The 15,441-nt window shown below is 56.1% G+C and overlaps 1 protein-coding gene across 2 annotated transcripts in view; it reads right to left on the reverse strand.

Moving 5' to 3' along the window:
* ZNF423 (zinc finger protein 423) overlaps window positions 1-15,441 on the reverse strand; it is a 313,414-nt gene that overhangs the window by 113,362 nt on the left and 184,611 nt on the right. For both annotated transcript variants that reach the window (XM_012788967.2, XM_012788972.3), the window contains one exon: window positions 8,235-8,319. In XM_012788967.2, coding sequence (XP_012644421.2) covers window positions 8,235-8,319 — 85 coding nt within the window. The remainder of the gene's footprint in view (window positions 1-8,234; window positions 8,320-15,441) is intronic.

The raw sequence follows: 15,441 nt of genomic DNA on the forward strand, positions 1-15,441 counted from the left end.
TAGAAAAATTAACAAGAAATGGATCATGGACTAAAATGTGAAACTATAAAACTTTTAGTAAAAAAACACAGGAGAGAATCTCTGGGATCTAGGGTTGGCAATGTGTTCTTTCATTTGGCACCAAAAGTACAATCCATAAAGGAAAAAATGACAAACTGGATTCATCAAAATTAAAAACTTTTACTCTGCAAAAGATCCTGTTAAGATGAAATGACAAGCTACAAACTGGGGAAAAAATATCTGCAATCCACATGTTTGACAAAGGACTAGTATCTGGAATACATAAAGAACTCTCAAAATTCAACAGTACAAAAGCAAACAATCCAATTAGAAAATGGGCAGAAGATAGGAAGAAACATTTCATCAAAGAGAATAAACAGACGACAACAAACCATGAGAAGATGTTCCACATCATTAGCCATTAGGGAAACGCAAATTAAAGCCACAGTCAGATACAGCGACACACCTACTGGATTGGCTAAAATAAAAATAGTGACAAAGCAAATGCCGATGAGGATGTGGAGAAATTTATCTCTCCCATGTTGGTGGTGGAAATGTAAAATGGCACAGCCACCCCAGAAAACAGTTTGGCGGTTTCTTAGAAAGTCAGACATGCAAGTACTACGGACAGAGCAACTGCACTCCTGGGCATTTACCCCAAAGACAACGAAAACTTATATACAATTCCATTTATATAACATTCTTGAAAGGACAAAATTATAGAAACAGAGAACAGATTAGTGGTTTCCAAGGATTATGGAAGGGGTGGGGGCGGGAAGGAGTGTCTATAAAAGGTGCCGGGAGGGATTCCTGCCGTGACTAGCCGTTCTGCAGGTGGACTGCATCCATGTCAGAACCCTCGCTGCGATTTTGTACTTTAGTTTTGCAAGCTGTTACTGTTGGGGAAACTGGGTGAAGCATACAGGGGATCTCTCTGTGAATCTGCATGTGAATATACAATTAGCCCACTGCCTCTGGGGCTCCAGACCCCCCTGTCCCTGCCTTCCCTCCTAGGTTTCCAGATTTAGCAACTGAAAGTACCGGGTATCTAGTTAAATTTGAATTTTAAATAAAGAACCAATAATTTTTAGTATAAGCATGTCTCCAGCATTGCACGGGACACACCTCACTCAAAAGTTATTCGCTGTTCCTGGACTTTAAACGTGACAGCCACCCTGTATCACAACCGGCACCCTGCGCCACCCAGCATCCCCATGCCTCAAGCCTGTTAGCTTGGGGACTGTAGTGCTCCTTCCCCTCCTCTAAAGCTCTCCATGGTCTTTTATTCATCTTTTAAAAAATTTCAGCTTAGGGAAAACAAACTTTATTTTACCTTTACCTACAGGTGGCACCTACCCGCCCAGACGACCTGCTCCACCTTTCTGGCCACAGTGACTGGTTCATGGGCAGCTTCAGGACCCTACTGGGGCCAGTGAGCCTGCCTCATCCCTAGACCTTGGCAGGTGATGAGGAAGCGTATGCCCCCCGCACTGGGGCTGCTGGCTGTCATCTCACACCAGGGGAGCCCTCTGGGGAATAGAAGCAACAAATAGGAAAGCAGGGCTAAGACGCAAAAGAGAGAGAGAGAGGCGAGGACTTTCTTGGAGCCCCTGGATCCAGCCATGCCTGAAGCTTGATATCCAATGTATCCCTAGACTTTTCCATTACCTGAACCAGTAGTAAATTCTCTTATGCTTCAGCTACCATGAGCTGGGTTTCTGGCTTGCCACTGTAAGAGTCCTGCCTAAACTACCACATACTATTAAGATGGCATTTACAGATGAGAAGCTGAAGGAAACCAAGTAAAGTAGCTTAGCAACGAAGTGACACAGCCAGGAGCTGGAGCCCTCCGACTGCAGAGCCCACGCACTCAACTGTGTGTTTCCTGGCGGAGTTCTATGCTGTGTGTGCACACGCACACTCTGTTTCCCGTGAATACTCGCGCCCGCCGCAGATGGAGCAGCCTGTTGGTGCTTGACAAAGATCTCTCGATAAAGCCAGTAACTTTCTAAAGGCCTCTCTGTTTAGAAACGCTCCCGTCAGTGACCTCAGGTTCTCTCTCCAACTCAAGTCCACGGCTCACCGTGTGCCTCGGGAACTCCCTTCCCTCTCCCCACTTGGGTTTCCCAGGCAGCTGAGCTGGGAGCCGCACCAGCAGGACTTCCATGAAGCCCTCAGCCCTGGCCCGCTCTCCCACTCCTCGTGGGCGGGTCCGCATCGCCACCCTCCCCTGGGCCCGGCACCCAGAGAGGCGACCCACCCGGCGTCCAACCCCAGTCTGCAGTGCTGACACGACAGGGAGCTGGGGGCAGAGGCAACCACGCTGGGGCCACTGCCGGCCGTGGGCCCCTGCTGCCTGCCATCACTCCTGTAAGGCCCGGCCGGAGCACACACCCGCCAGTCACTGTCCGCGTGTGCGCTGCTGCCAAGGAGCCGATGACCACGACGGACATTCAACAAAGTCAATTCAAAGTTGAGGCACCGAGCCGGGCAACAGGACAGCGGGAAGAGAAAGACGCCTGTGCGCTGGCCCGAGCAAGGCGGTGCCAGGCCCTAGTCCCTGGCCCTCCACGGCCAGCTCCGTCGGCGTGTCCCCCACTCCGTCCCTCCTCTGCCCTCCCTCTGGCCCTCTAGCCCGGAAACACTCTGGTCTCTCACTCTCAAACATGCAAAACTCCCTGTGACCTTCGGACCCCTCCACCCCTCTCCCCACCGTCCCCCAGCCTGGACCCTCACTGCTGGTCTCCCACCTGCTCTCAACCCCTACCTGACGCCGCTGCCCTGCTCACACGCCCGCAGACCTCTGCAACCTGCCTCCCGGGGGCTCTCGTGGCTTCTCCACTACAGTGCAGTGGCCACTCCTGGAAACACTCTACTGTCCTGGCACTGGTGCCACCATGCTCCTCACTCTCCTGGTGCCCCAGATGCCCTGCCATCTGCGCCGACGCCCCCGGCCCCTTCCCCAGCCCCACCGAGCTCCTGAGCTCCTGAGCTCCTACCCAGGGATCCAACTGCCCGGCGGCCAGACGCCTCTCGTGCGAGGCCGAGTCATCGCCAGCAAATGCAAGCCCCTAAGTGTGACTCGCCTCCAGGTCCGGGGGCTAGAGGAGCAGGCTCTGGCCACACGGCCTGACTCACACCCCCACCCTGGCACTGCTGGCACCGGACACGACATCTCAGCCCCCCGCGCATACAGCGGGGCGGTGCTAGAGCCTCCTTCACGGTGTAGGGGAGTGTGACACCACTGGATACGGGAGTGGCCTGGCACTTCGTGAGCCGGCACCTCAGATCACTCGTAGCGTCGCCATCATCGTGTTACCGGGCCCTGACAGCTCTTCTTCTGGCATGACACCGTCTGCCACTGCCACCCAGAACCTGGCCACCTGAGACCCCCAGTCACTCTGAGCTTCCCCTCCCACAGACGCTCAGTTGCCAAACCCTGCTGGTTTCGCCTCTTAAATGTTTGTCTGACCCACACCCTCCTTGCCAACATCCTCACCGTCCCTCGCCTGCTCCACCTCACCGTCTTTGCTGTGCCCCGCACGGCTCACCCTGCAGCAGACTGTCTCCTGCCTCCCCGCTCCCTGCAGGCCTCTCTCCTCTGCGACCCGCGTGTACTGCTTTCCCTGCCTGCGTTCCCCTCCCACCTCACTCCCCAGCCTCTGGACCCCGATTAGGTGTAACCTCCTCCAGGAAGCTTTCCTGGAATGCCCAGATTGGGCAACAGGCCTGTCCTCTGAGCTCCTGTATCTTAGACTTGTGACACAATGTCGAACGTGTAGGTCACCGCCTGCTGAGCTGGGCTGGCAGGTCCCCGCCGAGCCTGCCAAGGATTTAACTGTGTTTACTGCCCATGGTGTGAGGCTATGACTGGAGGAAACCCCAACTAAGAGGCCGTCCCCCTCTTAAAAAATATACATATACAAAAGAAGTTCATGAAAATGAGGTAATTTCCACTATTTCAAAATTCAGAACTGACGGACCAAAGCGCTTGATCAACAACAGCTTCCTCGGATGAACCAGCGGGATTCCAAGTCAGGAAAACCCAGGCCCGGGCTGCTTCCCTCAGCCTGGGGGACCTTGGGGGGACAGTGCCCGGGGTCGGGCCAGGAAGAAAAGAACACAACAGAACTGGACTGTAGGCTCGCTACGCGGGCGTCATTCTGACAGAACAGCTCCAGACCCCTAACGTGATCTCGGGGGAAGGAGGCATTTCTACCACGTGTTAAGGTTGGCAGATGATTCGGGTCTGCTGTTGCCTGGATCAGAAGCGCCACTGAAAAGCCCCGTCCAGCGCCAGGTGCTCCTGGCAGAAAGGAGACGGAAACCCCCTTTCCTTTTCCTTTTCGGGTGTCTTCTCTTTGGCTGTGTTTGAGGGGTTTTGCATCTCCCTGGTGTTAGGGCGAGACGCTGATTTCCACTCCAGACCTTCCCTCTTGGACCAGCAACCCTTCCCCATGCAGGGCTGTGGCCAGCTGGCAGCAGCGGGGGCGCACGGCGGCGGGGGGCGCACGGCGGCGGTCTGCACGGCCGCGTTTCCCCAGGCTGTGCTTCTTGCCGACTGGGAAGGCAGACAACTCTCTCTCTCACACACACACCCTCTGCGCCCTCAGGGCCAGTCCCGCCACAGCAGGGTGCTGGGGACTAAGCGGGAGGCAGGAGAGGCTGCTCTCCCACATGTCCGCATCCTTCCCCGGTTCTTCACCCCGACAGCAAAGCCCTGCCCTTGAGAGGCTCCCGGGGAGAGGGGCTGACATGACCAAGAAAAGAAGGCTCCGGAATGACTAAGGCCCACTGAGACAGGCCTGGCTCTGGCCTGGCTGCCCGCCAGAGAGTCCACAGCTGCTTTCCAAGGACGCCGAGGGCAAATATTCTTGACAGGAGTCCCCGAGGACTGTCCCTTCCCAGCCCTGACCCTCCTGGGGCTCCCCCAGGGGCCCGGAGGCTGAGTCACTCCCTCGGAGTCAACCTGGGTCACAGCAAGCTTGTTGTCGCAAGGACAAGTTCTCAGACCCCTGGCGTCCCCAGGCAGTCGGGAGAGGGCTGGCAACTGGGCAACTCGGCCCCCTCGGGTCCCCGACCAGGCCCCCCCGCAGGGCGAGGCGCCATCATGCCAGGGGCAGTGTGCACACCTTAGACATGCGTGTCCCACACATGCGGAGGCCCCAGGCCTCCTCCCTCCAGCCACGGGCGGCTGCCTCTGGGCCCTTCACTGTCCTTCAGCTGCCCCGAGCCCAGGGCAGGGCCCCCGAGCCAGCCCCGGGGCAGAGCCTGGGGAGGCGGCGGCACGGGCCAGCCCAGCCCAGCAGGAGGCACAGAACGGCTGGGGCCGCTCCAGGTTCCCATGGGCCTTCTGGGCGAGGGGTGTCTGAGGCCATTCCAGGCTGGGGAGGCCCAGAGAGAGGGAGTCAGGGTTCTCTGTGAGGAGGCGAGACCCTGCTGCTGGAAAGGTTTCCAAGGACCCTTGTCTTTAGATCAGATCGAACCGCTCTCTCCCAGCAGCGGCAGGCAGAGGGGTGCTGGGAAAATGCCTCCAAAGAGATGAGTCCCCGGGTCCTCGTAACTCCCAGGCTCTTCAGGCTGCACGGCCATGCAGAGGCCCGCTATAAAAAGGCCACTTTACCGGCCCTGGGGGAGGCCTGCCTCAGACCACCATGTGCCCCGAATTTATGAGAAGGCCACCAAGCTGACCAGGTCCACTTCTGCCCACCAAGTCCCCTCGGTGCCACTAAGGGGAACTCTTACCCCTGCCAGCTCCGGGGCAGCCACTCTGGGCTTGGGCCATTTAGCAGGAGAAGCTGTCCACAGGGACACTGGGCCCGGCAGATTTACTGGGACTGCAGCACCAGCCCCAAACAGGCCTGCTGTGCCCTCGTCTTTTCCACTCATGCCTCCCACCGTTCCCTTCCGCACGCGTCCCCACGCCACCGGGACCTACCAGACTCAAGGCATCAGCCAAATACAAGTTCTGTCACCTCCCTCTTCACCTCTCCCTGGGCCCCATTCCCTCGCCGCAGGACCAGACCAGGTGGGGCTCCGATCTCTTTCCATCGGAATACCCCAACTCTGCAGCCAGATTAACCTTCCTAAAGCACTGGGCCAGTCCAGGCCACACCCTGCTCTGAAACCTTCAATGGCTCCCTAGTGTTTCAGCTGAAGCCCGGCCCTCAGCTCACACGTGGGCCCAAATGCCAGTCAACCCCTCCTTTTGCATTTCCCACAACTCTAGTTAAAGCAACCCCTTCGCCTTCCACCTGAGGACACCTGGCTTCCAGAATCTGCACAGAAGGCAGGGTGGAAGAGGGAAGGGCGGGGGAAGAGACACCTTTGAAATCACTGTGGTCCAATTAGCCAGGCTCTCGCCCTTCAAGCTTACAAACAGGAGTGCACGCTAACACCTGCTACAAAGGCAAACACTTTTAGATATCTTCATCTTCACCTCCCGAAACTCTCCCGAAAGGACTCTGAGCCGCCGGTGACTGACAGGGCGCTTTCCTTCTTGTGCTTCAGCAAGGGGCTTTCAGGCAGGGGAAATTAAAAAGCCGCCCACCTCCCTGCCGGGCCGCGTTCCCGGGCCCCACCTACCGCGCCCACGTCCCTTCCCCTCGCCCCTCAGGCCGTGAGCCCGCCACGCGGGCGACTGGAGGGCAGAGCCTCCGGGACGGGGCTGTGCGGAGCCGGCTCCAAGTCTCTGAGGGGAGAGCCGGCCCCAGACAGAGCACACGGCGCTCGCGCTGCCGGGAGAGCGCGTGGCTGAAGAAGGGCCTTCGCGGCGCGCTCTCGTGCGCAGACGCCGGGCCGCGCAGCCGCAGAGCAGCCCGGCGCGCGCCAACGTGGGGCGCAGGCTCACCCTACCGCGTTGGAGACGTGTCAGCGTCTACTAAAAGTGACTGACATTTACCCCATGACCCCCCAATTCTACCTCTAATCCTACATTCCCACTATATATACACACTTATATAGTACATATAACAGTATTTTATATATAATATACAAATACACTTCTATATAACCCTATAATCCCATTGAAATCACACACATATAGTCACCAAAAACACGTACAAGAATGTTCCAACACAATTTGAAACACTACAAAATGGGCCCATCGAGAGTTGAACAGATAAGTGAATAGTCTCCAACTAGAGGCAATAATGTAAAATGAAACAAAGGAAACTGTGTGATTTCACTTACATTAAGTACAAATCAGGCAAACCCAACCTAGGCTCTCTGACCACAGGGAGGACCTTCTGCTGGTGGGGGAGGGGCTGAAGGAGGCCGGCGAGGGCTGCCGTGATGCCAAGAATAGTCTGTTTCTGGATCTAGGTGTTGTGGGAATGCAGTAAGCTGTCCGCTATGCGAGGTGTTTGGGGGTACGCAACAAGGGGTTTTGTAAAGCAGTGCTGTGGTGCTCAGCTACTGTTCACGCTATAATGAAAAGATGCCAGAGGAAGAAAAGCGGAGATGGAGTATGGAGCAGAACGCTCAGCCCACGGCTGAGACCGCGCCGCTCGACTACAGGAGTCCTGGAGAAGATGATCACACATCCCAAAAGACCAAGGCACCAAGCTCTCCGAGGCCCCAGCCCGCCCCAGCCTGCCCCTGCCCTGGGAACCTCCATGCCCGTCAGGACACCAGTGGTGCCTTCTCTCGCCCAGCAGGGCTTCCCCAGCTGCCAGGGGACCGCGCCCACCCGCCCGAGGCAAGAGAGACCGCACAGCCCCCCAGTGCCTTGTGCCAGGGTGCGACTCTCCGGGACCTTGAAAGCCCCCCTTCTAGAAAGGATGAATTTTCCTAAGTCCAAACCACTTGAAGAGGAATAGGAAAAGCACCAAAATAACTTGGTAACCATTCTGTTTTGACAACGTGCTTGAGGAATTCACCATGTTGAGTGGGGAAACGTGAGCAGTTAAATCTATTCAATGTCATGACATATGAAATTGAAGCATAATTGACCCTGAGTGCTTGACAACTGGAAAGCACTTTGTTTCAGAAATGGAGGGAAATTTATGCTGGGAAATGGAAGAGATTGTCAGAAGTCTGATTGCGATGTGAGTGGGCCGCGACAAGAAGACTGAGATGGAGAAGGCGTTCCCACTCTGACAGTTTATTCCCATTTGAGATGTCTAGGCAACAGCACGACGGCTCTGTCTAGAAGAGACTTCTCGGCCTAGAAGTCAGTAAAACAATGACTGGTGCTGCAAATGTCAAACCCCAATGAAGAAATGCTCTCTTACCAATCATGTGGTTGGCAACGTGGATTTGGATCTCTCTCTCATTCTCGAAGGTCATCTGGCACTTGATGCACTGGTATGTTTTTTTCTGTTTGGAAATCAAAAAGAAAGTAATTCGAGAGTCAGGAGGTAGAGAAAAGAAAAACAAAAATTCCTGGAGGGCCTGTCTCAAGACTTTCCAGAAGTCCCCTCCCATGTATCCCCAAGCCATTCCCTTCCCACCTCCTTCTAGATCCAGCTCTACCAGCCTAGGGAAGGGGCATGGGGCTACAGTCCAGGTGAGCTGCTCCTCTGCTAGAGCTGGGAAACTCTTGCCTCGTCTCAAGTTGAATCTTTCTGGGAGCGGAGGGAGGCTGATCTGCTTGGAAGGGCAAATCTATCTCTCCATCCATTCATCTACCCGTCCATCCACCCATTCATCCATTCATCTACCCACCCATCCACCCATTCATCCATCCTCCATCTGCCCATCCATCCACCCATTCATCCATTCATCTACCCATCCATCCACCCATTCATCCATCCTCCATCTGCCCATCCATCCACCCATTCATCCATCCTCCGTCTGCCCATCCATCCACCCATTCATCCATCCTCCGTCTGCCCATCCATCCACCCATTCATCCATCCTCCGTCTGCCCATCCATCCACCCATTCATCCATCCTCCGTCTGCCCATCCATCCACCCATTCATCCATCCTCCGTCTGCCCATCCATCCACCCATTCATCCATCCTCCATCTGCCCATCCATCCACCCATTCATCCATTCATCTACCCACCCATCTACCCATTCATCCATTCATCTACCCAACCATCTACCCATTCATCCATCCTCCATCTGCCCATCCATCCACCCATTCATCCATCCTCCGTCTGCGCATCCATACACCCATTCATCCATCCTCCATCTACCCATCCATACACCCATTCATCCATCCTCCATCTGCCCATCCATCCATCTACATACACATCCACCCCTTCACCCATTTGTCTATCCTCCATCCACCCAAACATCCACCCATTTGTCTATCCTCCATCTACCCATCCTTCCACCCTCCATCTGCCCATCCAACCACACATTCATCTATCTTCCATCTACCCATCCATTCATCTATTCATCCATCAGTCTATCCATCCATCCCCCTAGCTACCCTTTGTCTACCCATCCATCCATCTATACACACATCCACATCCACCCACCCACCCATAGATCATCCACCCATCCTTTCATCCATCCATTCATCCACCCATTCATCCATCCACCCACTCAGCCATCCACACATCATCCACCCTCCAACCGACCTATCATGTACCTACCCACCCATCTATCCACCTATCCAGCCACCCAGCCACCACCCATCCATCTATCCAACTACCCATCCATCTACACACACATCCACCCACCCCCAACTATTCACCCACTCAACCATCCATCCATCCATTCATCCATCCATCCATCCACCCATCCATCATCCATCCATCCACCCATCCATACATCCATCTATCCACCCATCCATCATCCATCCATCCACCCATCCATCATCCATCCATCCATTCATCCATCCATCCATCTACCCATCCATCATCCATCCATCCACCCATCCATCATCCATCCATCTACCCATCCATCATCCATCCATCCACCCATCCATCATCCATCCATCCATCCATCCACCCATCCATCCATCCATCCACCTATCCATCATCCATCCATCCATCCATCCATCCATCCATCCATCTTTCTAGCCATCCAACAACTTTCTCATCCATTTACCTACCCTAAGAACCATGTGGGGACACAGTTCTTTCCAACTTCAGTGCTCAAGAGTGGCCAAGGAATTCCTCATCAGCCCTAAGCACACATGACCCCAGCTGATTCTACAGCTGGTCTCCACACACAGAGGCTTTTACCAGCTGCCTTTTCATAGTAAGGGCAGAAAAATGGAGATAAAAAACTTCAAATCTTCTTACAGATTCATTCCAAAGAATGGGCCTTACTTTTATAAGTAAGTCTGAGCAGTTGTGAAACCAGCCCCCTGAGGACAGAGGTGGTGTTGTCTGGGGGAAGGACTACGGCTGTGGGTTTTTTGAAGAATGAGGGTAGTACTGGGAACCAAAATATCTAAGTTTTTTGAAGACCACTTTGGCTCCTGGGATGATGAGGCTTCTCTTATGCCTGGAAAAGGGAGTAGGACTTCAGATTTCTTGGCTGAGAACCCAGATCCAACCCTCCATCCTTGAGGGTTCAGTCCAAGTGCCACCTCTTCTGAGACACCCTCTCTTCCCACCCCAGAATGGGTGCAGACCCCCCACCCAGGCCCCCGAGCTTATGTTAAAACCATATGGGTAATTAACACACTGTTGTATTGTGGCTGACTGTCTTTCCCCCATCACAGTCGGAGCACCCAGTGGGCCAGAAGTGTGTTCTGTCCACCTTTGAGGCAGCGCAGACCAAGTGTTCAATAAGCACTTGTTGAGCACATGAGCGAAGTTGCAGAATAAATATGCAAAGCACTCTATTAGGGCAGAAGGGGCAAAGAGAACAAAAGATGACTTTAATATCCTAGAAACCCAACACCTTAGCATAGGGCCTGAACCAAGGTGAAAGCCTAATAATTATTTAATTTTTATCATGAGTATTGTTGGCGCTAAGAAAATGCTGAACAAATAAGTGCATGAAGGAAGAAACAACTGGAGAAGCTGGTGCTGGGTGCTTCAGGCTCCAACAGCAAGGTCCCTGCTCCAGCTCCAAGACCCACTCTGATGAGACCAGGAGCCTCTGAGAACTGGCATCTTCAGTGTGTCCTCAGGACATGCCACGGCACAGGGCTGAGAAGCAGGCACTCAGCGTGGAGAGGCCCCAGAAAGAGCTGGGTGAGCTCAGGGAGCAGGGAGTGGAGATGGAAGGTAGCGCAGGATGGGGAGTGCAGCCTCACACACGGGGAGACGTTCAGGCCATTGGGGTCCAGCGGGGACCGAGGGCTGCTCAGGGGCACAGTTCTAGAGCACCATGCTCATAAAGGGGAACCATCTGGCCGTCTCTCCCTTCAAAACTATTAATTCTGCCGCGCACGTGCCCCCGCCCACTCTTCCTGGCAAGTACGAGAGCCCCTGGCGCTTGAACAAGTGAATGAGGAGCAAACAAGTGAATGCAGGAATGAAGCGCACGCAGGAGGCTCCTTCCCAAGGAAGCCTGGGGAGTCCTGCTGGACAGGGCCACCGCCCTGTGGGTGGGAGGAAGGGGGTGGTGTCAGGCTGTGGCCATGGCGGGGGAGGAAGACCATGTCCCCCTCCAAGATGTGCTTGGGTGGAAGTCTCTGGAGGCTACAGCGGGTGCAGGGAGCCGTCCGTGATCAAAGTGATCTGGTTGTCCCCCAAAGGGACAGGTGAGTGAAGGGAGCTCCCTGCGCTGGCATGAACATCACCAGGGGCTTGGGCAGGAAGAGAGGCCACCCACACGCCCTCCACTGCCCCTTGGTGGCAGGAAGGGCACTGCCAAGTAATGGGCTCTTTGTCGTGGCAACACAGGCCCCAGGGGACTCTGGAGGGAGGAGCCAGGGGACCTGCTGACAACACACACCAACACACGACACAAACACAGAAGTGCGAGCATACACGTCCGTGTCCACACGCTCACACTCACCCTCACCATCGACACACAAGACCCTCAAAAACACGCCTATGACCCCTGTGCACGCAACCTAAAACCAGATATGTATGTGCAGCAGCCCCAGAGGAACGGGGACCCACAAGGCCACACCGATGGACATATCCAAACCTGTCCCCAGACACATACGCCTTCAGCTCTCTCACTGGAACGCTGACACTCTCAAATACGCCCACCGAGCTGCAGGCAGCTCCCCGTACAAAGACATGAGTGCAGACCCCCACATGCACCCTCGTGAACACACACACGGATGCATACGTGTGCATGTGTGCACCCACACACACACACACACACACAGGCTCACCAGCCCGAACACCCTCTAAACCTGGCCAGCCCCCAGTCCTCACCCCAGTGTCTACTCTTGGTCTGTCCCCCTTCTCCACCCCGCACCGGCCCCTCCTCCTCCCAAGCTTCAGACCCCGCGAGGAGACATAATTACAGAAAGATGGAATGGGAGGCCCAAAGCGCCTCCTCTGCCGCGAGCCCCCGCCCTGGGGCCCCGCCCAGGAGGAGCAAAGCTGAGCTCCAGGGCCGCCGCCAGGGCCGCCTCGCCCGGCACAGCCCTGGGCAGCCTCCGTGGGAGGCTGTGGGCAGAAGGAAAACACACCTGAGAGTGGCAGAGCCGGAGAGGGAGGGGGAAGGACAGGCTGGGCCCTCCAAGAAAGGAGGGAGAGACAGAAAAGACAAGGGAGCTCCTGCCTCTCCATGACAATGGTCACAGCTGCCACTTACTGAGTGCCTGCTGTATGCAGGCAGCTTCATACTGAGTACTCACCACCCTCTGCAGGCTCCACCTCGGGGATGGAGAGGAGGAGTTTCAAGAGGCTGCACCACTTGGTCCAAGCCCTGTGCTGGGGAGGTGGGACTCAGTGCCTGGTCGGCCCCTCTGGAACCCACTGTCTTAGCTGCCATTCCCGGCTCCACGCCCCAGACCTCCCTGGACAAGCCTGTTCTAGGTGACAGAAAGCTAGTGGGACCCAGACAAGCCCTGTGCTCTGGATGTGTGTTTACCTGGCTGTAAAATGGGTTGTGAGAGCACCCAGGCCGCACACCTGGCAGAGGAAGGCCCCATGGGGACCAGCTGAGGGCATGGAGGGCCAAGTTACACCCACACTGGCCTCAAGTTGGGTGAAGTTATACCCATGAACAGAAGGGGAGGTAGAAACTCAATGCTTCACGTTTCAGCTGACAGCAGCCTCGGCCCCACGGGAACCCAGTCCTCCGAGAGCTGGTTGCTATGGAAACACTCCCGAGGGTCCCAGCCTGCCAGCCCCCAAGCCCCTGTAAAGCCCCCAGAGACTGTTCTCACATGAGCGAGTCCTAGGGGAGGAGAAGGGTGGGCTAACAGACAGCTGGGCCTCTGCCCCGAGGCGTGCCCAGGCAGGGGCAGGGCCCCAGAGAATGCTGCCTTGGCTGGGGCCACCTGGGCTTTGTCTACTTCTTTCTGCAAATGGCCCGTCTGCCCGGGCCTCTAGGCAGGCAGGGATGTGACTGCAGCTCACCCATCGTCCGCACGGCCTGACGGAAGGGAGGAGAAGGCTGTGGGGCTCCCAGGAAACAGACCCCTCAGGCTTCATTCCCTGCACGGCCACACACAGCTGCACATCTGTGGGCACATGGCGACACCTTTCTCAGCATGGATCCCCTCTTTGCCGAAACAGAGGCCACAGCAATCCCAGGCCGTTGCCATGGGATGACATACGAGTTGGTACCCAAGAGAGCACCTTGCACTTAGTAGGGGCTTTTACCAAGTGGTAGTTGATGCTGGATCCAGGGCAGACTGGGGAGGCTCGAATCACCCAAGGCGGTAGAGGCAAGGGAACAGCTCCTTGTCCATCAGGAAACCCAGCTCAGTCGTGGGCGGTGCCGAAAGGGAGGGGTGATCCTAGGCTGGAGTGCACCCGGGAGAAGCGGGCACAGGGGCCCGGCACAGCCACGCTGTCCCATAGCCTGAGCATGGGGCATGGCCACCCTGGACCCCAGCCCAGCCAGCCTCACCCTTCCTGCAGCCAGGATGGGCTCCAGGGTTTCTGGGCAGAGTCCTGGGCCAAGGCACGGGCTGCGGCACCAGATGGACTGCCTGGGCTCAAATCCCCCTCTGCCTCTTGAGAGCCAGCGGCTTGAGGCAAAGGACTGTATGGTTCTATGCCTCAGTTTCCTCATTTGCAAAATGAAAAGTTATGAGGATTAAACAGAAGGAAAGTGCTCGGCACGTCCTTATCCCTCGGTAGGTGCAGATTGTTTACTGTGTACCTGGAACTTAACTGACTCATCTAATCCTCAGAGCACAACACGGGGGTCAGCACAGGCAACAGCCACAGTATTTAGCAGCTGGTGAGGACCCACCCGGCACCGACCAGTCAGAGCAGACGCTGGTTAAAAAGACAGAGGTTAAAAACCACCATCCCGGCCACCATGCCCCCTAGGTAGTGGTGGCTCTGGAGCTAGACATGAGGCTTACTACTGCTACCGTCACTATTAATTACCATAACTGTGACCCACTGGCTTTGCAGGGGAGGACAGAGGCCCAGAGAAGTCAAGTCACTGCTGGGTCCTGGGAGAGAGAGATTTTAACCCAGGCCACCTGACTGCAGGGCCCAAATGCTCCCCAAGACCCAGGCCAACCTACAAGCATACGCTGGGCAGTGGTGACCAGTGCCCATGCTCAGGACCTCCGAAGGGTGTCCTACTGGACGCCCTACACGCAGCTGTGTCCTCCTTCAGGTGCTGCTCTCCTGGCCAGGTGTCCCTGAACGGTCCCTCCAGCTCACTGGGTTTCCGTGGGCCCATGTGCAGCACCAGGGACTGGGCAGAGGCTCTAAGGTCTCTTCCACTGCGGGTTCTCCGTCACTCTCTCCAGCCCTCCTCTCATCTGTCTCCTTCGCCCCTCAGAATCCCAGGGCTCAGGCCTGAGTTCTGGTCCCAGCACCAAACACCCCAGCAAACAGCCCTGTGTCCCGGCAGGCCCCCGTGGCGGGCAGCCCTTCCCAAATCCTGCTTCCCTGCCAATGGCGCCGGCAGTGGCCCCTGAGGGAAAGATTCTCCTGAGACCCGCCTGGCACCTCCTCAGTCTGGGAACAGACAACACAGACTCAGTGAGAACTCAGGCCCACGCTGCCTGACACCCCAGGGCCACGCAGGCTCCAGGCGCACCATCGGGGCCTCTCAGCCCTGTTCCCACGGCCTGTGTGGACCCACCAAGAGCCCAGACTTCCTCTGCCTCACTGAACGCCACCCGCTGTGGGCCTGTGGTTCCCCTGGTCCACGGGCCCACAAGGCAGGGCCGTTTCTGGGGCTCCTGGCTCCCAGGCAGCTCCAGGCACAACAGGCATTCAGGAAAAATTTGATGAATGAATCAATCTATCAATCAATGACGATAACAGCAATCAGAACCATTTCTAAGGGCCTTGCACACCAGCCACTGCACTGAGGGCAACGACACCGTGGATGACAACAGCATCAGCTGGGGATGATGACTAGCCGAGTGAGCCTGGAGCACCAGGTTCTCCGCCCTTCAAATATGTGTATTGTCTGCACGGGTT

The sequence above is a fragment of the Microcebus murinus genome, chromosome 20, assembly GCF_040939455.1.
Source record: "Microcebus murinus isolate Inina chromosome 20, M.murinus_Inina_mat1.0, whole genome shotgun sequence".
In the NCBI taxonomy this organism is placed as follows: Eukaryota; Metazoa; Chordata; class Mammalia; order Primates; family Cheirogaleidae; genus Microcebus; species Microcebus murinus.